The sequence below is a fragment of the Chlamydomonas reinhardtii genome, chromosome 9 (assembly GCF_000002595.2).
Source record: "Chlamydomonas reinhardtii strain CC-503 cw92 mt+ chromosome 9, whole genome shotgun sequence".
NCBI classification, from domain to species: Eukaryota; Viridiplantae; Chlorophyta; class Chlorophyceae; order Chlamydomonadales; family Chlamydomonadaceae; genus Chlamydomonas; species Chlamydomonas reinhardtii.
In genome coordinates this window covers 5,891,171-5,912,454 of record NC_057012.1, presented here as the reverse complement: position 1 = coordinate 5,912,454, position 21,284 = coordinate 5,891,171, and the positions used below count along the sequence as shown (strand labels likewise).

The 21,284-nt window shown below is 61.9% G+C and overlaps 3 protein-coding genes across 3 annotated transcripts in view; 2 read left to right on the top strand and 1 right to left on the bottom strand.

Annotated features, from left to right (window-relative positions):
* Positions 1-267: 267 nt before the first annotated feature.
* On the top strand, positions 268-1,970 carry CHLRE_09g402552v5 (uncharacterized protein). The gene is made up of 2 exons (XM_001697604.2): positions 268-386; positions 477-1,970. The coding sequence occupies exons 1-2, from the start codon at positions 296-298 to the stop codon at positions 1,067-1,069; spliced, it is 684 nt and encodes a 227-aa protein (XP_001697656.1). The 5' UTR covers positions 268-295; the 3' UTR covers positions 1,070-1,970.
* Positions 1,971-2,395: 425 nt separating this feature from the next.
* On the bottom strand, positions 2,396-17,067 carry CHLRE_09g402515v5 (uncharacterized protein). Its single transcript, XM_043066077.1, has 24 exons — positions 16,693-17,067; positions 16,423-16,538; positions 14,925-15,089; positions 14,538-14,585; positions 13,920-14,017; positions 13,446-13,550; positions 13,060-13,209; positions 12,793-12,850; positions 12,469-12,542; positions 11,355-11,462; positions 10,877-10,925; positions 10,643-10,725; positions 7,942-8,019; positions 7,639-7,728; positions 7,273-7,349; positions 6,947-6,981; positions 6,479-6,571; positions 6,188-6,251; positions 5,764-5,861; positions 5,067-5,216; positions 4,713-4,781; positions 4,187-4,282; positions 3,807-3,963; positions 2,396-3,598 (listed from the first exon to the last, which is right to left on the bottom strand). The coding sequence occupies exons 1-24, from the start codon at positions 16,706-16,708 to the stop codon at positions 3,573-3,575; spliced, it is 2,103 nt and encodes a 700-aa protein (XP_042921427.1). The 5' UTR covers positions 16,709-17,067; the 3' UTR covers positions 2,396-3,572.
* A 530-nt stretch (positions 17,068-17,597) lies between these two features.
* Positions 17,598-21,284, top strand: part of CHLRE_09g402478v5 (uncharacterized protein) — an 8,986-nt gene continuing 5,299 nt past the window's right edge. Inside the window, exons 1-5 of the mRNA XM_043066076.1 lie at positions 17,598-18,011; positions 18,360-19,978; positions 20,215-20,319; positions 20,451-20,734; positions 20,966-21,284. The exon at positions 20,966-21,284 is cut by the window's right edge and continues 693 nt beyond it. Coding sequence (XP_042921426.1) covers positions 17,915-18,011; positions 18,360-19,978; positions 20,215-20,319; positions 20,451-20,734; positions 20,966-21,284 — 2,424 coding nt within the window. The 5' untranslated portion in view covers positions 17,598-17,914. The remainder of the gene's footprint in view (positions 18,012-18,359; positions 19,979-20,214; positions 20,320-20,450; positions 20,735-20,965) is intronic.

Here is a 21,284-nt window from a genome sequence, read left to right as displayed (position 1 = left end):
ATACCTTCTGGGAACCCCTGGAGGGGTCTAAATTGTGCCGGGATAAGCACAGGATTGCTAGGTCAGAACTGCTACGCACATGATTGTGATGCGGGCATCCCGGGCGCTGCCCTCTAGATAGCGTCGGCGACTGCCGCTGCATGCATGCATCCAGGTGTACCCCTCCCCCTCGGCCCCTCCCCGCGTGTGCATCAGGGTGTGCCGCATGGGCAGGGACCGCATTGCCCGCATAATTGTGTCATACCCAAACGGACACATACGCATTTTAGGTCTTGCCTGTAATAGAGTCACAAGAATGTCGCGGACGCAGCTGCTCAGGCGTCTGCTTCCCGGCGTGCCCGGCACGCCTGGCCTCTTCTCGCAGTCTTGCACCGCTGTGCCAAATGGTACGTTGTTAATGCACATGCAATGAGCGAAGAGGTGAAAGGAGAGGAAGTACTGAAGCAAAATTTGCCTGAATTTCCGTGCTTTTACAGGCCTGCAGCAGTGCGGCTTTTTCAGCAGCCACGAGGAGGAGCAGAAGCAGCAAAGCAGCCTGCAGCCGGCTTCCTCGTCGCTCGTGCAGTTCGCAAACATTGTCAACAGGCCCATGCCCGTGCCGCTTGCCACCGCTGCGGGCTTCGCTGCCTCCCCTCTCATGGCAATGCCAGCTCGGCGAGGCGCGGGCGTGATGGGAGTCAGGCGTCCAGCTCTGCCAATGCTGCCCGGCATGGGTCCCACAACCACGCCCTCTGCAGCCCTGGCCCGCTCTTACTACACAGAGGGCGAGATTTTCGGCACCACGTTCATGTACACCACAAACATGATGTTCTGGGCCGGTATCGTGGGCGCGGTGGCATTCAGGCGCAACCTCATCATCCTGCTGCTCAGTGCGGAGACGGTGATGCTTGCCTGCAACATGAACTTCCTGTTCACAGCCGCTTACCTCAACGACATCACCGGCGCTATTATGTCAATTACCATCACCACCATCGCCGCGTGCGAGACGGCCATCGGCCTGGCGCTGTGCGTGGCGTACTTCCACATGCGCTCGGCGACGGACGTGGAGGCGCTGAACATGCTGAAGTAGATCGGCGGGAGCTAGCATGGGCAGCAACAGCAGCCGGAGCAGCAGCGACAGGCGTGGCGGGGGGGCCGAAACGCGTGCGGGCACAACACGCGTGCAGCGACGTTCCAGCAACGGCGCGGGCCGCATGGCGGCCGCTGTGAGCTAGCGCAGCTGAAAGCAGATGGGGGTCTGGAACGGAGCCAGCTGGCGCGTGGCATGGGCACTGCTGCTAGCCGTGATGGAGCTATGAGCGCCTCTCAGCAACGGTGCGGCGGGAGTGAGCTTAATGCGGATGACGAGCCGTGATACTGGCGGGCCTGGGGTTGGCAAGGGCAAGGGGCGAGCCTGCCAGCTGCCTTGGGGGCCTTGGGGCTACATGAGGCAGGTGCTTGCATGCAAAGCAACTTGTTGCGAGGGCTGGAGGCATTGGCAGAGACTCCGTGAATAGCCGAGAGCGGGCTGCGGTGTCGGGGTTGGCAAGATGGCGCGCTTGGCGCGACACAAGGCTGCGGTGTGCCGTGCAAGGCGTCCGGCCATGTTTGGCTTGCGTGCACGCAGAGGCAATTGTGACAGGCTTATTGCATTAGGGCTTAATGGCATTTTGACTTGAGACAGTACGGGGTGGTGATGAGCGAGGGGTTGAAATAGTCCAGAAGTTGTAGATTCTTACAGCAGCATGTGGAGAGCGCATGCTGCAGACAGTGCCTCAGGCATTGTAGAATTAAGGTGGCAGTGGAAATGCACCAAGGTGGCAGTGGAAATGCACCGACGATTGCAGGAACATGGGTAGGGGGTTTGGTGTGATGCTGTACGTCGGGGCGAGGAGCCGGGATTGGAGGCCTGGGGGAGACGTGGGGAAGCACTGCCACTGCCTCGTCCAGTGGACGGGCTGGATGCTCAATGGGTGTAAACCGCGCATAGTGACATGGAAGAACCCCGGGCAGCGCGTGCAACTCGCGGGGCATGCAGGGGTGGCGTCGGGAGGTCGTCAGAGTCGCACCAGGCAGCACCCGCTGGCGTGGGCAGGGTGGGTGGGGCGCATGATCCACTGATCATGTGCGGGCTGCGTGGTAGAAGTGGGCAACAATCATGAGGCTTGCCAAAGGCGCCGCTGGCGACTCCCATGCCGCAAGGAGCCGCGGACTTGAGCAATATGTCACCAGCAACTATGATAATATAGCGGAGCAGTTACGGTATTCATGGCTTGAAAGTGGATAGAACAGAGTGGTCCAAAAGAACTACCAGCTGCACGGACACGCCGAAATTGCGGGCGGGAGCAAATTGCATGAGGCCGCGACAGGGGGTGGAAATGGCGCGTGCAGCTAAGGAATTTGAGCGGCTTGGGGGGGGGGGGGGTCATGCAGGATTCCCCGAGTCCCATTAGGCATACAGCTGTATGTTAGGACGGCCGCCGACCGACGGCCTTACTTGGGCACGCACCACCAGCTGGGCGCCCCAGCTTGTCAATTCCTTCAGCAGACTAACAAGACTGTGAGTGCACGCATTCATTCCTTCTACCATTCCCACACTCCATAGTGCCACTGCATGACACGACCGCACCATCAGGCACCGCCACAATGCCCAAGCAGGATCCGCTCTTGCCCTGCTCTGCGCAGGAACCAAGCCCACGCTGCTGCCTTCTCCACTACGCATATCTTTGGTTCATATCTTCGTCACCAGCAGAGGCGACTGTCGTGGCGCAAGTACACCACTTGCACTCTCATGGACACACACACACACACACACACACACACACACACACACACACACACACACACACACACACACACACACACACACACACACACACACACACACACACACACACACACACACACACACACACACACACACACACACACACACACACACACACACACACACACACACACACACACTCTTTGCACTATGTTTTCCTTGTGCTCTTTAACACACACACTCTGGCGTCGTTGTTGGGTGGGCTTGTCCTTATTAAGACACGCACACGTGCATAACCCAGCCAAATTCGGCTGGCCAAGCAATGCCCACCTTGCGCCGTGGCAACAAGACGACAAGGAGCCAAGTAAGCATCATGGACAGCCCGCGCTCACGGCCTCACGCCTGTGGTACCACACGCTCCGCCTGCCCCGTACCCTGGTCAATCGCTTCCTCTCATTTACTTTACTCGTACTGTACACGGAATCACCGTCGCATCAAGGCGCACGCGCGAAAAAAATACTGAACAACAATCACGATTGATCCCTCCGCCAGCAGCGCAATGCTATTTACGGGGGGCGTGGTGCCAGCTGGCCAGCTCCAGCAGCGATAGCCATGCACAGCCCCCTCTCCCTTGCTTCCCAGCTCACTGCGTGCATCACAGGTCCTCATACTGCTGCTGCTGGTCGGCCCCTAAGCCTCTGCCGATTACAGCGCCCCCTAGCCCTCCTGCACCCCAGCACTCCTTAGTTCTCCTGCCCACCACAAGGCACCACCTGCTTTGCAGTATGCTTGCTTCTGGACAACGCCCTCAGGGGCACCTGCCGGCCTATGCGCCGCCACTGCAGCAGGAGCCTGGGCACGGGAGGTCAGAGATGCGTCGGGCGTCAGGCGGGGCTTTAGCAACCACCGGCACGGCACAGCATGGCGGATCGACCCCAGACATCTCAGTGGCAATTCCCGAACACCCCGCCACGCACCGGTACAGCAATGACGACCTCAACGCGCAGACCCCCGGCAACCTCACACAGTCATCCCACCCCGACCCGGCGCCGCTGCCTACCGCTGCCGTTGCCGTTGGCGTGACCGTTGCCGTTGCCGTTGCCGTTGGCGTGACCGTTGGTGTGATTGTCAACCGACGCCGCGTTCTTGTCGTACGGCAGGTCCAGGCAGGGGTTGCGCGGGAAGAAGCCGGCGGGCTTGAGGGTGAAGCCGCACACCTGTGGTAAAAACGCACAAAGCGAAAGGGTCGACAGGGGATGCGAGTAGTGCGTGCGAATTTTCTTTCGTGATTCACATCATCGGCAAGGGCCTCCATACACCCATACAACCTTACATCTCTAGGCAACCCTGCTCACAGCACCTGCCCCATGCTGCCCCCTACCTGCTCCCTTAGGCCCCCCTGCTGCGCCCCTTTCCCCCTCCCTTGCCTCCCGCCCTCACCTCCACGGGCATAATGGGGAAGTCCTCGGGCCGCACCACGTGCGTCACGCCGAACGAGTACCACACCACCGGGTCAGAGCCCAGCAGAGGCGCGTCCTGTTCAGGACCCGGCGCAGGCGGCGATGGGAAGGAAAGCAAGCGTTGATGACAGTGCAGCTCGGGCCAGCCTGTACTAATGCTACAGGTTGATATGCGGTGTGTCGGACGGCTCCCTTGCGCCCGCGTTAGAAACGAAAGGGCAGGGCCCCGGGTATGAGGCATGCATTGCCCAGGGCCCGGTATGTGGTTGTGAATCCGCCCGGCCGCCACCGTAATCCCAGGTAGCAACCCCCCATACCAGTCACCATTCCGGCCTCCGCCCACCTGGAACCCTCGACGTCGGCACTTCATACTTGCAATGTACACACTTGGTTCTCCATGAACTGCTACCCCGCTCGCTCTTTTGCATTGGGTTCGGTTTAATTTGGGCGGGTACCTTACCCCCCCCCTCACACACACACACACACACACACACACACACACACACCTCCTTGGTCCACACAGCGAGGCCAGTGCAGTCCTTGGCGCCGAACACATAGTCTCCCGCCGGCCAGTTCTGTGGTGGGTGCGGGGACAGAGAGGATTATGGAGCGAGGGTACAATCGTGAGTTGTGGCGGTGGTGGCAGTGGTGTGGTGGCACGCGATGTGGGTGCCCAAGTGCCCATGGCTGTGGTGGCTGCTACTTATGGTGGGTGTGGACTCGTGTTGTGGTGCTTATTCGCGCCGTCCTTCACACAGGCACAACCACACCCTTTGCACCTGCATGCATGCCTGGCGCCCGCTCCCGGCCCCCTGGCCTCCCCCCTCCCCCCCGACCCTGGCCCCACCGTGCATCCGCACCTGCTTGTCGTGGTGCGGCGTGACCCACAGCTGCTTGGTGGCGAAGTGGCCCTTGCGGCCGATCAGGCTGCCGGGCAGCGCGGCCAGGGGTGGGTGCGCCGCGGGCACCAGCTTGTACGCCACCGGCTGCTTGCTGACTGGGTTCAGCAGCTATGTTTTGTGGGGAAGGGGTTTGAGGGGGGGGGGTGTTGGTGGTTCGCTGGGGTATGTTGGGGGTCGGTGGGGTTGGCGGGGGCGCGGGGCGCCGGGCGCACACACGATGGATGGATGGATTATGGGTGGGTGGCTGGCTGGCACCGCCTGTGGCGGGGCAGAGCGCTGAACGCGCGCGGGTGATTCGTCGTCCTGTCCCACAGGCAAACACGCGCGTCATGCATGCACGCAAACATATACAAACACATGTGCCCTCGCAAATACACAAATACATATCGGTACACGCAGACGCACACACACACACACGCACACACACACGCACACACACACGCACACGCACACGCACACACGCACACACGCACACACGCACACACGCACACACGCACACACGCACACACGCACACACGCACACACGCACACACACGCGCACACACACACACACACACACACACACACACACGCACACGCACACACACACACACACACACACGCACACGCACACACGCACACACGCACACACGCACACACGCACACACACGCGCACCTCTGGGTTGACGAACTTCCAGACGCGGCCGCGCTCGGGCGCAATGCACCGCTGTGCGCCGTGCACGCTGGTCAGCGCCGTCTCCACCGTGCGGAAGCCTGGCGGGGGTTGCAAGGATGTTTGGAGAAGCCGTGTGGCGGCGGGGGGGCGGTGCGGCGAAGGGGTGGCGCGTGTGCATGTGTGCGTGTGTGTACCGTGCAAGTAAGTGGAAACAAAACATGTGTGTTTGTGTGCATGTGCCGTATGTGCGTTGCTTGGTGGCGACTGCCGCCGGGCCCTTCCGTCGCCGCATTATTATAACATAAGGCGTCACGGCCAGTTGGCCACTTCACGGCGGCAATTAGGGCTAGGTATACTATGAATGTAAGCTCAGCCGCTGTCAGCACGTCCGTTGATCACAGCGCCATTCGTCACGCGCACTCACCGTTGCCGTAGGGGTTGCTGAGGCCGTTCCAGGGCAGCGTCTCAACGTCCAGCTCCTTCACAACCTGGTCATCCAGTTCAGAAGCACATCACGTCACGTCAGCCCGGCGTGGGCGCCTCATGTGCTGTATGCCGGCATACATCCTAGCCAGCACCCATACGTGAGCATTGTTGAACAGGTCCCGCGTGGCGCACGCAGCACTCAATGCCGCGGCCGACATGCAAAACGCCCTGCCTGAAACCAGACCCAACCAATCGACAATTCCTCTCAGCCCTGCCCCGAATCACTCACCACGCCGCGTCCGCCGTCCTCGTCGCCCACCGCCGGGTCCAGGCGGGCGCAGAACATGTGCTGGTGGTGCTGTGCGTTCACGCCCGGGCCCACCTGCATGTAGTGTGCGTGTCGGCGCAACAGGGCCGGTGGTTGGCTGCATGGCTGTGCGTGGCTGTGTTGTGGTGCAGTTGCGCTTACTTGGCAGTGGCGGGTGGGGTTCTAGGGGCTGGGATGTGGGTGGGATTTGTTGCGTAGGAGGGCGGGCGCGGCGGGCATGCCGTGCGTGGCGCGCGTGCCCACACGCGCCCGGGCGCAGGGTTGTGTGGTCCTGATGCACACACCCTGGCGCACACCCTGGCGCACACCCTGGCGCACACCCTGACATGGTATGTCCGATACGCCTGATAATGTCACAATTGCAGCAGCGTGGCGTGTGGGATGTGGCGCGTCCGCATGTGGCGTGAGCCCCCACCGCGCCCAACTCACCAGGGTCCCGTAATCCGGCGCGGCAGGGTTCTCGCCTGTGAAAGCAATCGCATGTGACGTGTCGATCAGTGAAGCCATCAACACAGCAAATCAAGGGTTCCATGACACCCCACCCCCTTCTACACTGCCCCCGTCCCATCTCGGCCCCCTTTTTACACCACACCACCATTGCTGAACTGGCGTCCCAATTTGGCGCCTTCTTCGCCCACACGCACGCAACTGACCCCAGATTCCTACCGCACACCCGCCACACACGCACCAACCCCTCCTCCTCCCACCCGCTCCCTCTCCTCCCGCGGTCCCGCCACACGCTCACACACGCTCACCTGGAGACAGCATGTTTGTGGACAGCTCGCCCGTGAGCTTGATGTCCAGTCCAAGGGCCCCGTCCATGTACAGGTACCTGTTGGAGTGAGCGTGTGTGCGTATGTCTGTGATGGTGAGCACAATAGAACAGAATTGAAAGCGCCGGCGGCTATGCTCAGGCTTTGTGCACGTGTCGGTGTGAGGAATGGGGTACCGCTAGGCAGCGCGCGGCTTGCCCCTCGCCTCACCCGCTCAGAAAGACAAGAACCATTGTACTTGAGCAATACCAAAAGGCGCAACGCTGCTTGTCCCACCACATGATAACCGCCACGGCGCCACTCCCTCTCTGCCATCACCTCCCTACCACTTCCTCCCCCACCACCCACCAGTAGAAGGCGTACTCGTAGTTGACCACTGTGGACACGTGGCTGATCACCAGCCGCCGCCCGCGCCGGCTCTCCGCATGACCCGTGCGGCTGGTGAGAGCGGCAATGGTGGCAGATAGCGTAGAGGCAAGTGTTGTCACAACGAATTTGGGGTGAGGGCCAGCCGGTTGTATTAACAGTGCCAGTCAGCCAGCGAGAACCGTACATTGATGTCAGGTGCTTTTCCACGCATGTTGCGCCCCGTGTCAATGGGACGACCCTCTTGAAACCACGCGCACTTGCAGCCTGCTATACGGTACTCACTAGTCCACGTGCTTGTACAGCAGCCCCGTGTCCTCCTCGTGCATGCAGATGGCCTTGGAGATCGTCACCGGCTCGCCCCTGCACGTGTGAAGCAGGTGGGCGGGCTTATCTCCATACAGTGGGAGGGCGGTTCTCATCAGTGAAGGCTGAAGATCATGGCATGGCGCCCGTCGTGTGGTGTCGTATTCATTCGTGTGGTGTCGTGTTCATTCATGCCAGCAGCACTTCTATGCGCACGACACTGTCCCATCGCACCCCCAATCCCCCATCCCAACCCGGGTTCACTCGGGGGCGTGCCCATACACGCCGCACCGTCCAAAGACCAAACCTCGTCTAATGCTTATACATGACGTTTATATGTTATGACTTGCTGTTTTAGTCCCTGGAGCGGCCTGTCCGCTCACCGAGCTCGCAAAATGCAGCGACATGCCGCGACAACGTGCACGAAGGGCAGCGTTTAGCCCTTGAAAAGCCGTGCAAAGTGCTCCGTATAGTCAATAATAGACACGGCAATGATAGAGCATTGAAAATGTGGCGGTGTGAGGGACTCCGGTCGCGCAATTGCTGGTCGGCAGAGCCTCGCATTTTGTCCCGGGGTACATTCCAGTGCAATATTGGGTATCTTAATAACATATTGAGTGAGTTACTGCTCTCTCCAGCACACTTTGGCCCGATCGGACCGACATGCGCCCATCGGGTGCATGGCTGGCGGGCCAAAACCCGCCCATTTCGACCTCAGGCGAGCGTGGACCGCCCTCCCACTTGACCAGCAAGTCATTACTACATGTACGGAGGGGCTGAGAGCGTGGGGGACTCAGGGGAGACCAGTTTGGCGTCGTGAAACCCCCCCGGCCCACCCCCATGACCCCCCGCACGGGAAGGGCCGTACGGCAGTGGTAGTACAGTCGGACGGTGAATCTGACACGACAGGCTACGATTTGTGGGGGGTAGGTAAGGTTGGTTTCCACGTCGGACTGTACTACCACGTCTAAACACGGGTCCAAAGGTTGTCCAGTTTTGGGACGGTGCCCCAAACTGAAGTGAACCCGGGTTGCCCCCATCCTATGGCCTCGTTATCACTCAGCATGTCCTAATTGGGTCCACTCGGCGGGTGCCTTCCTGTTTATCCCTGTGCATGTCCTTCTTCAAGGGCGCCTCTCTCTGCGTCCTTTCTCCGGGACTACGCCAACCTGCCCCTCGCCCTGTCCCATCGCGTTCTTCCCTTGCACTTTGCCACCCGAAACTCCGCTGCCCTGTAGCCCTGATCCGCTATCAGCTTCATTGTGATATCACACAAATGCTCTCCTGGCACCACCAATCGTTCGCTATAGTCTAGGCGGTCAGGATACAGGATTCTCATTGAGCCCACATGGGTGCGTGAAACACTCCTGAGACCCGGGTTCGAGTCCCGGTAGCGAAACGTTTTTTTGATGGCGCACATGACGTTCTGTCCTTTTGGCTGACAGCTCGGCGCGTAGCCGAGGCTCATGGGGTCGTCGTCGTACAGTAATCCCTGCCTGTCAACCCCACGACCCGCATGAGGCCGGGGTTCGATGCCCTGTGATGGCGTTGTTACCCGTCTAACCCGTTAATGACGAGTGTTGCGGAACCCGTGTGCTGCTCTGCAACTCGGGTTGGCTTGCCCCTTGCGGTCGCATCGAGTTCGCCGCGGTGGGCCCTCCCGGTTATGCCAGTTTTTTCCAGTAACGTTACTTTATTCAGTGAGGCACCCAGACCAAGATACGAATTATTTAAAGCACTTCTCAAAATGTCAGTAGCGATGCATAACTTTGTGGAAACGCGAGGAAGACGTAAGAGTAGAGGCGAAGGGATTGGAGGCGTTGGAGGATCCCAGCGCTCGATAGCGCCATCGGGTTGCAATTCTTGTCAGCCGCGGACTTGATGATACGTCAAGGCATAAACATGTTACAAGACATTGTGAGTGCGAAGCGCATGCGCCGTCGCCGAAGCAGCAACGCCTTTTGCTTCATCTCGATGCATCAGCAGCGCTGAGTTTTGTAGCATTGACGGTGCATACTACTGACGATCTCGCGAAATCATGTGCAACACGATCTCGGGGCCCCCCACCCCCCCCGCCTCCGTGCCCCCCCCCCCCGCCCCTGGCCCCGCCCGCGCTCTCTCGCCTTGGCTCGCCAACGCGCTTGTGTTCACCGGCGCCTCCCCGCACAGTCCGGGCATCCCTCCCCCCGCACCCCCATCCCACCCCGTTCGCACAACTGCGCGCTGAAATAAACGTTTGGAATGAGCCCATAGCCGATAGCTCGGCTCAGGGCCTAAGTTCCCGTCATACTTGGGACAGAGGGGAGGGGGCAAGCCGGGGTACTGCGTAGCGGTAGGGGTTTGCCCGTGCGCTGCCCTGCATCTGGGGGTGTGCGGCCCAAATGAGGGTCACACCCTGGGTCACACCACCCAACCCGGCGCGCAATGGTACGGGTATGGGGGTTGAGAAGAACCCCTGGGTATGGGTGCGGGCAGGATCTGTGCTCGGATGCAGGACTAGCATGCAGGCTTCATGGTCAAGTGCTGCGCCCGCCGTCATACACAGTACGGTACTACGGTATTCTGCAGTGCATATCGGGACTGCCTCCGGTTTGTAGCCTCCGGTACACGCGCGACTTTGATTGTAACAAGTGGTGGGGCGGCAGCGCATCACAGGGGTGGTCCATTGCATGTAACTCACTTGCTGTTGGCCAGGGTGGCATCAAAGTAGTGGATGTGGCCCAGGCAGTCGCAGCCCAGCGTAAGCGGAAAGGTGCAGTAGCCCTGGTGAGGCGAGCAAGTGGGGATGGTGGCACGAGAAGCTGAGAAGCGGCACACCATACATAGCAGGGCATGGAAATGCATGGGAGTGAGAGAAACATCCATGAGCCTGCCCCTTACCCTGTTCTAGCGCACCCTCCACCCCAGCACTCACCAGTCCATAATCGCCCACATCAAAGGCGCATTTGCGCACGTACGGCTCCCTGCACGGTAGGTCATGATGTGCACCGGCGGGTTACTGACGTCGGCGCGTGCAATGCTTGACCGGAGGTAAGGAGGTGGCGCTGAAAGGAGTAGGGTAGTGGGTACTCACCCCAGGCTGGGTGCGGCATAGCCCGTGCAAGCAAATATGGCCAACCGATGGTCCCGCCTTGCCCCCTGAACACACGTGCCCTTGGTACCTAGCCTTATTCCCGTGCAACGCACATTCCAGCTATCGAAGCTTTCCCATGCAGCTCATCAACAGCAGATGAGAGCACAACATGGCGTACAAACGCGCACCATGCAGCCCACCCTTGCACACACCTATGGGCTTTCTATACAACCAATGTATCTACACGCCTACCTGCTGCCTGCACACAAACACAATGCATTCCTATACCTTGAGAAGCTCCCTGACATACAGCACATACCTGGGGTCTGCGTACGGCACCGCCATTTCCACCAGGGACACCCGGTGCATCACTGGCCGAGTCACGCCACCATACTTGTACCGCACGTCGTGTAGCACAATGCCCTCCCTGTTGGGGCACGAGCCGCGCATAGGAACAGAGGAGGTGCGAATACGAGCTAACGTTGCAAGGACACGAATGGGTGCCATCATTGGCTATTGCAGTGCCTCCGCCCGACCGCCCCCCCCCCTCCGCCCAGCCATCCATCTGTCGGCCTTTGTATTCCTGAAATGTGCCAGCACTTCCGTGCACACGCTTTGGCCCCATTCCCCTTCCTGTTTATCCCTGTGCATGTCCTTCTTCAAGGGCGCCTCTCTCTGCGTCCTTTCTCCGGGGCTACGCCAACCTGCCCCTTGCCTCGTCCCATCGCGTTCTTCCCTTGCACGTGCTCCACTTTGCCGCTTGACTTCCTCATAGCCCAGATCCGCTCTTAGCTTTACTGTATACTGGTACAAATGCTGAACTGCCACCACCGATCGTTCGCTATAGTCTAGGCGGTCAGGATACAGGATTCTCATCGAGCCCATCCGGGTGCGTGAAACACTCCTGAGACCCGGGTTCGAGTCCCGGTAGCGAAACGTTTTTTGTTGGCGCACATGACGTTCTGTCCTTTTGGCTGACTGCTTTGCGAGTAGCCGAGGGTGATGGGGTCATCGTCGTACAGTAATCCCTGCCTGTCAACCTCACGACCCGCATGAGGCCGGGGTTAGATGCCCTGCGATGGCGCTTTTGACCGTGTGCTGCCCTGCATCTGCTGGGGGTGTGCGGCCCAAACGAGGGTCACACCTTGGGTCACACCACCCAACCCGGCGCGCAATGGTATGGGTGTGGAAGTGGGCAGGGGTTGAGAACAACCCCTGGGTATGGGTGCGGGCAGCAGGGGGGGGGTACGAACTAAACCTCCAGACCCCATGTCCCAAAACCTCCCAACCCCCCCTCCGGACCGACCAACCGACCCCCACCACCGTGCAACGCTGCGGGGTGACTCAATCTAAGCACCCTGTCAGGCAGCACCCTCTGTCCTCAACATACCCCTTTCAGCCTGTCTCCAACCCATGGCCCTCCCAGCTGGTACCTGTAGTTGAAGCCCAGGATGAAGCTCCAGTTGTGCCAGGAGATGTGGTTGCCCTGTACGCTGAAGCTGGGGCCCTGTGGTGCGCGGCGCGGGTCGGCGGGTTCTGAGCCTGTCCCCGGTGAGGGAGCAGTAGTAGGCGTGGTGTCGGCGGTGTCTATAGCAGTTCTTCGCACACTTGAGTCATCCGGTGTTCAATTCCCGTTGAGATCGAGATGGCGCAGCGGAAGCGTGCGGGGCTCATAACCCCGAGGTCCCAGGATCGAAACCTGGTCTCGATACTTTTTGGCACCCCCGATCCTCGATGATACGCATGGCCACGCTCACCTGCGGCTGCGTGATGTTAAGCGGCTTCATGTCGGTGCGGACACACGACTGCAACGCTCTGCTTGTGGAGGGAGCGGCGAGCAGGGCCAGAGGGCTGTCTTTGATGCGTGTACAGTGTGGGGGGGAGGACTCGGGGGACAGGCACGGATGTGCACCGGGGTCCGTGCATGTTACTTCACCCTCATGGCCCATGCGCTGCTGCGCCTCTCTCCCTAGCCACGCCCCAGGCCCCAGCCCTCCCTTCCCTCCGCAGCTCCGCACACTCACGTGTGGTAGTTGCTGTTCTCCTTGTTCCACTCAATGGGACCGCCACCTGGCCCGCACTTGTACGGCAGGTCAATGCGCAGCACACGGCCGCTGTCCAGCCCCACCACGGGTGTCATGTCCAGCGGGTGGGCGTACGCATTGTCCTCGGGGCTGCAGGCAGAAGGTGGGGAGCGGTAGGGTTTGGGGGAGGCGCGTTCGTGGGAGGTGGGCATGGGAGTTGGGGAGTTGGGTTTGGGGGGGAAGGTTTGAGGGGATCGAGGGGTGAGGGTGCGAGGTACCGTACTCGCACTCCAGAGCCCATCCAACCGCCCCCAGCGTACCGTATACCGGACCTCCACGGATCAGCCCAACCACCCCACCCAGCACCAACTGGCATGTCTCCTCACCATGTTTTGACATACAGGAAGCACTGGATTGCCCGCTCGTCCACGGGGGAGGCGTGGATGGACCAGGGGTCGCAGCACAGGCTGTCCATGTCCGTGATGCCGTACCTGCATGCAGTCCGTGTTGTTGTGGGTGTGTGTTGGGGGCAGGGTCAACAGAGGAACATTACCAAACGTCTTACAGTCGAGGGCCAAGTTGCGAATCACCGAGCCCGCCGTGGGTCGCATCAGCACAGCACCAGCGGCGAAACAAGTCCCCGACCGGGGATGGGGGACAGGAGCGCCTGCCCCTGGCGCCCATGACCCCCTCCCACACACCGCCTCTCCCTCCTAAGCCCCCAGCCTCTCCTCTCCGCCTCCCCCATCCTCCACGACTTCTTGACTACCGGCATCTACTTCGTTGGGCTGGGGCACATACCCCCCCCCTTTCCCCCTCCGCCTTCCCCTTCCCCCTCCTCCCCACCCCGTGCCTCTCACCTGTCCTTGAGCAGCTGCTGCACCTGCGGGTCGGCCTTGCACAGCGCCTCCGCCTCCAGGCAGTCATCGGGCGAGGCCAGAGCGCACACGCCCGCCACCTGCGGGCCGGGGAGGAGGGAGGGAGGGCAGGAGAGGGGAGGAGGGAGGGAGGGCAGGAGAGGGGAGGAGGGAGGGAGGGCAGGAGAGGGGAGGTCAGGAGAGCGGAGGGGAGGGGAGGGAAGGGAAGGGAAGGGGAGGGCGCAACAGTGTAACGGGAGATTCGCTCCCTTGTCAACCCAGGTGACAATCCTCTTGTTACAAACAGGGGAGGGGGATTGGGGTGAAGAGGGTTGGGGTGGAGAAGATTGCATTGGTTACAAGAGGGACTTGCTGACGCGAGTCACGAGCGACATCTGCTCTGGACCTCAGGGACGTGCCACCTGCATCGCCGACGACCTACTCTAGTAGTAGGCTTGCTCTCGTAAGAGCTCCATTTACCTCCGGTTCTGCTCCTAACATCGAGTGCTAGGACCCTGCTCAATCACCCGACCAACCAGAACTACTCGATTTGGAGAAGGGGGCAGCAGGGCGGCACAAGTCGCAACCCTTCTTCATCCAGTAGCCCCTCGTCTCCCTCACCGTGGTCCATGACAGCACTGCCTCGGCACTCGGCTCCGACACGCCGGCCTGCAGCGCAGCGGCGGCAGCAGCATCAGCAGTGGGCAGCACGGTGGGCAGTCGGGTCACCGAATCGCGCACAGCACCATCAGTCCCGCACTCACTCCCCACACAGGCGCCGAGCAGGAAAGGCGGCTGCAGTGGACACATTCATCAGGGCCAGTGCCAGAGGTGCGGACATGCGCGCATGAGTGGCAGGATCCACCCTTTCACACACACACACACACACACACACACACACACACACACACACACACACACACACACACACACACACACGCACACACGGCACACCTGGCTCCCCCCCACCCTCCGGTCCTGTCCCCAACCGCCCCTTCCCAACCCCACCTGCAAGTCCACCTCCGCTTCCACCACCCCGCACAGCCCGGGCAGCTGCAGTATGACGAAGGCGCGGCGCGGCAGCGGCACAGGCGGTGCCGCCGCCGCCGCCCCCTCCCCCGCGGCTGCCGCCGCGGCCTTGAGGTATCCGACCAGCTGCTTCTTGGGCGGCTCCTGCTTAGACAGCAGGTGTTTTGGAAACAGGGGCGAAGGTAATGTGAAATGGCCGCTAAGGCTGGCGGTACCAAAGTACGGATGGCCGCTGACGCGGAAGAGGTGCAGCGCGGGTCGCAGCGGCCGCACTGCACAAGGCAGCAGGAGGGAGCTTTGCTGAGGTCCGGCGACGATTCGGATGGGCGACCGCAGTGGAAGCATGCGACGCACGGTCGGCGGGGGCACGGGAGAGGCCACCGCGGCGAGCACCACGCCACGCCGCGCCCGCGAGCTGTTGCTGCTGCCCGCTGCTGCAAGGTCTGAAACTGCTGCAGTCGGAGCACTACTGGAATCGACGTGCGTTGCGGAACTAATGCGTACGTAGACCAGAGCGGAAGGCGGAGTGGGCTTGCAGGCGGCACGAGAGCAGGCAGTCAGTACTGGAGTGCCACGGTATCGAGCTATGGGTGGGGGGCGAGTGTGTAGCCACAGGGTGGGGGCCGCAGGGTGGGGGGCCGCAGGGTGGGGGCCGCAGGGTGGGGGTGGCAGGGTGGGGGCCGAGTGTGTAGCCTAATGCTGTGGTAGCAAGTGCCAGTAGGCAGTAGCGGTAACAACGAAACAGGCGCGAAGTTCGCGGCAGGAGTGCGGGGGCGGATCGGGCATGTGCGTGGTTGGGCCGGCTGGTCGGGTCTACAACCTTGGAGTGCTCGGACACGCTCGGCAGAATGAGGCTCACTTGAGCAAGCAAATACTTCCAACTAAAGTGCCATTTTCTTCATGAGGCTGGACATCCCTGCCCGGGGGTGTACTTGCTCTGTGTCGTCAGTGCCGTGCCGCACCGTGCGTCCGTGCCGTACCCACCCACCCGCTGGCGTACGCACCCTACCGCAGTGCCTGGCGGGTTCCGTCAGACTTTACATGGTGCATGCGCCTAAGGAGCCCCGGGGAGAGCTGACATAGCCCAAGCCCAACCCACATTGCGTTGACTTCGGACAGTAGGGGTTGCTGCAGGTGACGGGCTCCTACGGGCTGCTGCGCCTAGTGGTCACGCGTGAGATGCACGCGTGCGGTTCTGGCAGTCTGGCAGTCTAATTTTGTACTGTGGGTCGCTCCAAGCAACGCACAGCAGCGTTGAAAGCAGTGGCTACAAGGTCACAGCGGGCCGCCGCGGCGTGCCGCCGGGAAGTCAGGCAGACGGGCAGGCAATGGGGCTGGCAAGAGCTGGCAAGAGCAAGCAAACCAAGCCCTCAAGCAACCCAAGCCCTCGCACTCAAGCCCTAGCAGGTGCGAACCCACCCGGCAAGGCCCCGTCGACGAAATGGCACATTACAATTTGCTTGTCCCGGCAACTCGCCTGGAGTGAAATCACGTTGAAGCGCAAGCTGCCAATGCCATTCTGGTCCGCATACGCCCTGCACGCCGCTGCCGCCTGTCTGATTTCATCCGCGCTAAGCGGCTCCAGTGGATGGCCTACATGAAATGATTCGGCAGTCAAGGGGAGCGTCGCAGCCAATCGCGAGAAAGAAGTCTTGCCCAATGCACGTGCGTGGACGACTAACCGCCCCCAAAAGAAGCGCACGAGCAGGGCCTTTACAGAGCAGTACAAGAGCCCCATAGCACTCACCAGAGAATGCCTTCATGATCGCTGCAAAGTAGCGGTCAGGGGAGTACACTTGATTGCTTGCTTGCGCGCAGGCTTGCGCGCTTGGGCTATGCAGGCAAGTATCAAAGCTTGAGCTACTTGTCTGTAGGACGATGTACTGAATCACAGCTTCGCTGGGGTAGAGTACATCGCGTTGGCTCCAATTACGCGATCGGGTGCCCAGCCACGAGTTAACCAGGGTTTGCGTCGATGTCAGACTACAGTGTTTTGCCAAGGTCGGGCTTGCATGGCCTCTGGAAATGGTCAACGATGGCGTGTCGCGTAGCTGTACAGCCTTTTGCCCAGTTGCAGAGCGGACGTCTCGCTGGAAGGGCTGTCGCGGAATTGCCCGATGGGTTCCGTGCTATATCGTACAGCATCCGGCGGGATGCCACGTATCATGGGCCGACACCCCGAGGACACCAGGTTGCGTCCCCGTGTGGGCTGAGGTGGGGCACCCCTCGAGACCTAACAGCAGGCGCTGCAGCTGTCTCATGTACTTGAGCTTGTTGACAGGGCTCGTGCGTGTCCTCAAATCATTCCTGAGTGACAACCATCGCCTGATCAACACCTTGACGGTAACTCAGCAGGCTCGGTAGGCTTAGAATGCATCGCTGACCGTGTAGGATGCTGCAGCCATGAAGACGCATCGGGGCTGGCGGCCGAGTGGGAATGAGCGGCGCTGTGACGCTGCCAGCACAACCTCCTAATGAGCAGCAGACAACTGGTGTCGGGCTGCAGTCATGTGTGTCGCAGGCTCGGTAGGCTCAGGGTGCCGACGCCCGTGCGTCTTGGCCGCGTTTGGGGCTGGCAGCCATGTGAAGGTGAGGGGGACGATACGCTAGTCTGATGGGTAAGCATGCTCGCGTTGCCCACATGCTGTTTATGGACATCAAACGCTGTTGAGCACGAGAACGGGCTCGGGCAAACTTGGGTTGAGCACGCGTGTAATTAGCCGATGGTATCTCAGAACTGGTATCTTCTTCGGCTCATAGACTAAGGGCTTTGCAATGAAGTAAGTCAAGTCTTCTATTCACCAATGGCTGGCCTTGCAATTCATGAGGGAAGTTCTGGTGGGCTATGAAAAAGCCGACCGAGCAAATCTCAGTGTATTGTCCATTTAAAGTCAAATATCATACATGTCGACGCTACTCATGAAACTACAGCTATATTGAGGCGCGCTCTGTCGCTCGAGGGGCCAAAAATGGATTTGCTGCGGAGCCCCACAGTGGAGAGCCTGGGCGACTCACGGATGTCATCGAGCATGCTTCCAAATGCAATCGCCTCTAGCTCATACATCGGTGAGCCTGGTGCGAACTTAGAGCGCGAAGGTTTATAGTCATCACGTCGTCCCTTCGCCTTCTGCCGCCGAAGCGCCATTCATTGTCATTATAAACCCGCCGCGTGACTGGGGTGTTTACACGGAGCGCAAGTTCACCGTTGCTCCGCCGACGGTCACCCGTCAGACTTCTGGGCCCCACCCCACCGTGCCACCCCACCCACGCACACACCCTTGCGGCGGCTTGAAGCCTTTGGTCGCGTTGCCTGACAGCTCAGCGCATGGAACCTACACCTCGTTCGATTGCCGGAACAGTCTTTGCCTTGTGGCTGCTAAACCGTCTGGACGTCCTAACTGTGAATTCCTGCAGGGCGTGCCTCTCCTGCCACCAAGCAGCCGGCCGGGGCTGACGGCAGCGACAGCCGCAGCAACGCATCGCACCCGCGAGCGGAGATGCCGTCGCCACTGGTGGCAAATGGGGTGGCTGTAGCAAGCGGCAAGTCACCGCGGCTGTCAGGAATGCTACTGCCGCCGCTGCTGGTCCGGGCGGACGAGGGCGCCGGCAGTAGCGCCGGCCTGCCCCCGAACATCAGCAACGGTGGCGTTAGCAGCGGCGGCGGTGCGGAGCCACCTGCATCCCCCTTCTCGGCTGCTGCTGCCACCGCCAGCGCGCCGCCGCATGAGGGCAAACCAGTGACGGCGGCTGCGGCGGCGGATAGCTTCACTGTCGCGAGTGCCCTGATGGGCGACTCTGGCAGCCTCCTCGACTTGCGGCGTGGCAACAGCGACACGGGCACCGGCGTCAGCCCCAGCGGCATCGGCACCGGCGGCAGCAGGTTTCTGTTGCTCCACGAGCCCCCACCGCCGCAGCGGCTCTTGTCCAAACAAGCCGGCGGCGGCGGCGGCGGCGGCCACGGTGCGGGCGAGGACGACGACGATGAGATTTTGGGCCCGGCGGTGTTGCGGGGCGCCAGCGGCGGCAGTAGCAGCAATGGCGACGGCGGCTGGAGCAACAGCGGCGGCGGCGCGCTGCAGAGCCTCAGGGGCGTGGGCGTGGACTTGGGCGCGGGCGTGGGCGCAGGCGGGGGCACGGGCGGGGGTGTCAGCCCGAGCGGCGGCAGCGCCTCCGGGGAAGGCGGCGCGGCGGCGTGGGTGGTGTGGAGAGGCCTGGGGTCGCCCACGCCTGCAGCTGCCGCGGCGGCGGCGGCGGCGGCGGCAGCGGCGGCGGCTGGGGCCGCGGGGCCGGACCCGACAATCGCGGGCATTGTGCCGGCAGTGGAGCCGCTGCCGCCACCCACGTTTGCTGGCTATGCGGCCGGAGGCGGCGGGGTCAGCAGCTCGGGCGGAGATGCCACAGGAGCGCGGGCAGCAGAGTTGTTAGGCTCGGCAGAGGACGTGCTGTCTGCAGGATTGGGGGCGGGTGGAGCCGGAGGCGGGGCTGGAGCTGGAGCTGGGGCCCGCGGGGCGAGCATTGCGGGCCTGATGGCTGCGAGGAGGCAGCAGCAGCAGCAGCAGCAGCAGCTCGCCACCCCCGCCACCCCCGCCACCACGAGCATCAGCCGCGACCGCTACAGCGGCACAGGCACAGACAGCAGCAGCAGCGCGGCGGGCTCCGCAGCCACGGGCACTACAGCCGATGTCAGCAGCCGTGCTACAGCCACGGGGCTCTCAGGCTATGGCAGTAGCCGCCCAAGCAGCAGCCTTGCTGGATCTCCGTCGGAGGCGGCCGCATCTGCCGCAGCTGCCGCAGGCGGGGGCGAAACCAAGGGTGTGTTGCCGCCGCAGGCGTCGAAGCAGCAGCAGCAGCAGCCGCAGCAGCTGCAACAGGTGGCGGCCGCGGCGGGGAAGGCGGTGGGGAAGGCGGGTGCGCTGGTGGATAGGTGGCAGCGCGCGGCTCGTGCTGTGGGTCTGATGGCGGTGACTGTGCGGTGCTTCCGCACGCTGCACGACCGGCACGCCATCAACTGGGTGTCGCCGGGGCAGCTGCAGGTGAGGGGAGAGAAGGAGGGGGGAGGGGGGAGGGGGGAGGGAGGAGGTGAATGCGGCATGCGTGTGTGCTTGTGAAGATGCATCAGTGGTTGGTTAGTTGGGTGGGTGGGTGGGCACTGGGTGGGTGGGTGGGTGGGTGGGTGGGTGGGTGCGGCCTGTGACCGTATCGGCAACAAAACCACACGCTAGAGGGATGCTTGTCTTACAACACGAACGCGCAACGCATAACTACGCAGGTGTTGGCGGAGATAGGCGCGGGCTCGTTCGCCCGGGTAGACAAGGCCTTGTATCGGCCGCCGGCACTCGGCGGCAGCGGCGGCCACGGAAGCACACCGCGAGTGGTGAGCTGGGATGGCTTGGAAGGGACTGCTACCGGGCGGTCCCTACTCGATTCGTATTCCCTACTCGGTTCGTTGCGAGTCCAAGAGGACTGTCCTGATGAGTGATGACACATGCATACACACGTATACAGGTGGCTGTCAAGCGCATTCGGGAGGAGCTGCTGGCAGCTGCGTTCGGCAGTAGCAGCGGCAGTAGCAGCGGCAACCAGGACAAGGGCATTATCACGCAGCCCGCCGGCAAGCCCAGCCGCAGCCGCGGCAGTAGCAGCGGGGCCGGCAGTGGCCGCAGGAGCGGCAGTGGCAGTAGCAGGGGAAGTGGCGGGGGCGGCGGCGGGGGCGGGAACGGGCCGCTGCATGTGGAGGACGTGCTGTTGTTTCTGCGGGAGGCACAACTGCTGCGGAAGCTTGACCACCCGTGAGTGCGGGCATGGTGGGTTTAAGTGTTGTGTGGGCGTGCCGTGTGGCGAGCAGCGGCTAGGGTCCACTGAAGCGTGGCCGTGAGCCAGCAGCAACCTTCACGCAGAAACCAACCCTAGGAGAGAGGGAGCTGCGCACGCATGTTGCGCTCGTCAAGTCGGAGAATGCAGGTATCGGTGTGTAGGCGCACCTGACACCCTGTCCTGCGTGCTTCCTCCCTCGCACACAGGCACATCTGCCAGTACGTCGGCCTCGGCTTCACCACGTCAGCAACACACGCCGCGGCCGCTCCCGCCGCAGCAACGTCTGCCGCGGCGGCATCCAGCGCCGCCAGAGCCCCCGCCGGCGGAGCCTCCGGCGCCGCTACCGCCACCACCATCACCACCCTCGCGCCGCCGGCCGCCCAGACCGCTGACCGGGAGGCCCTGCACTTTGGCGAGCGCTGGCAGCAGCGCTACCGGCGGCAGCAGCTGCGCGCGGAGCAGCGGGATAAGGAACGGCAGCAGGACAAGGCGGCCGGTGACACGCAGCGGCAGGAGGCGAGGGGC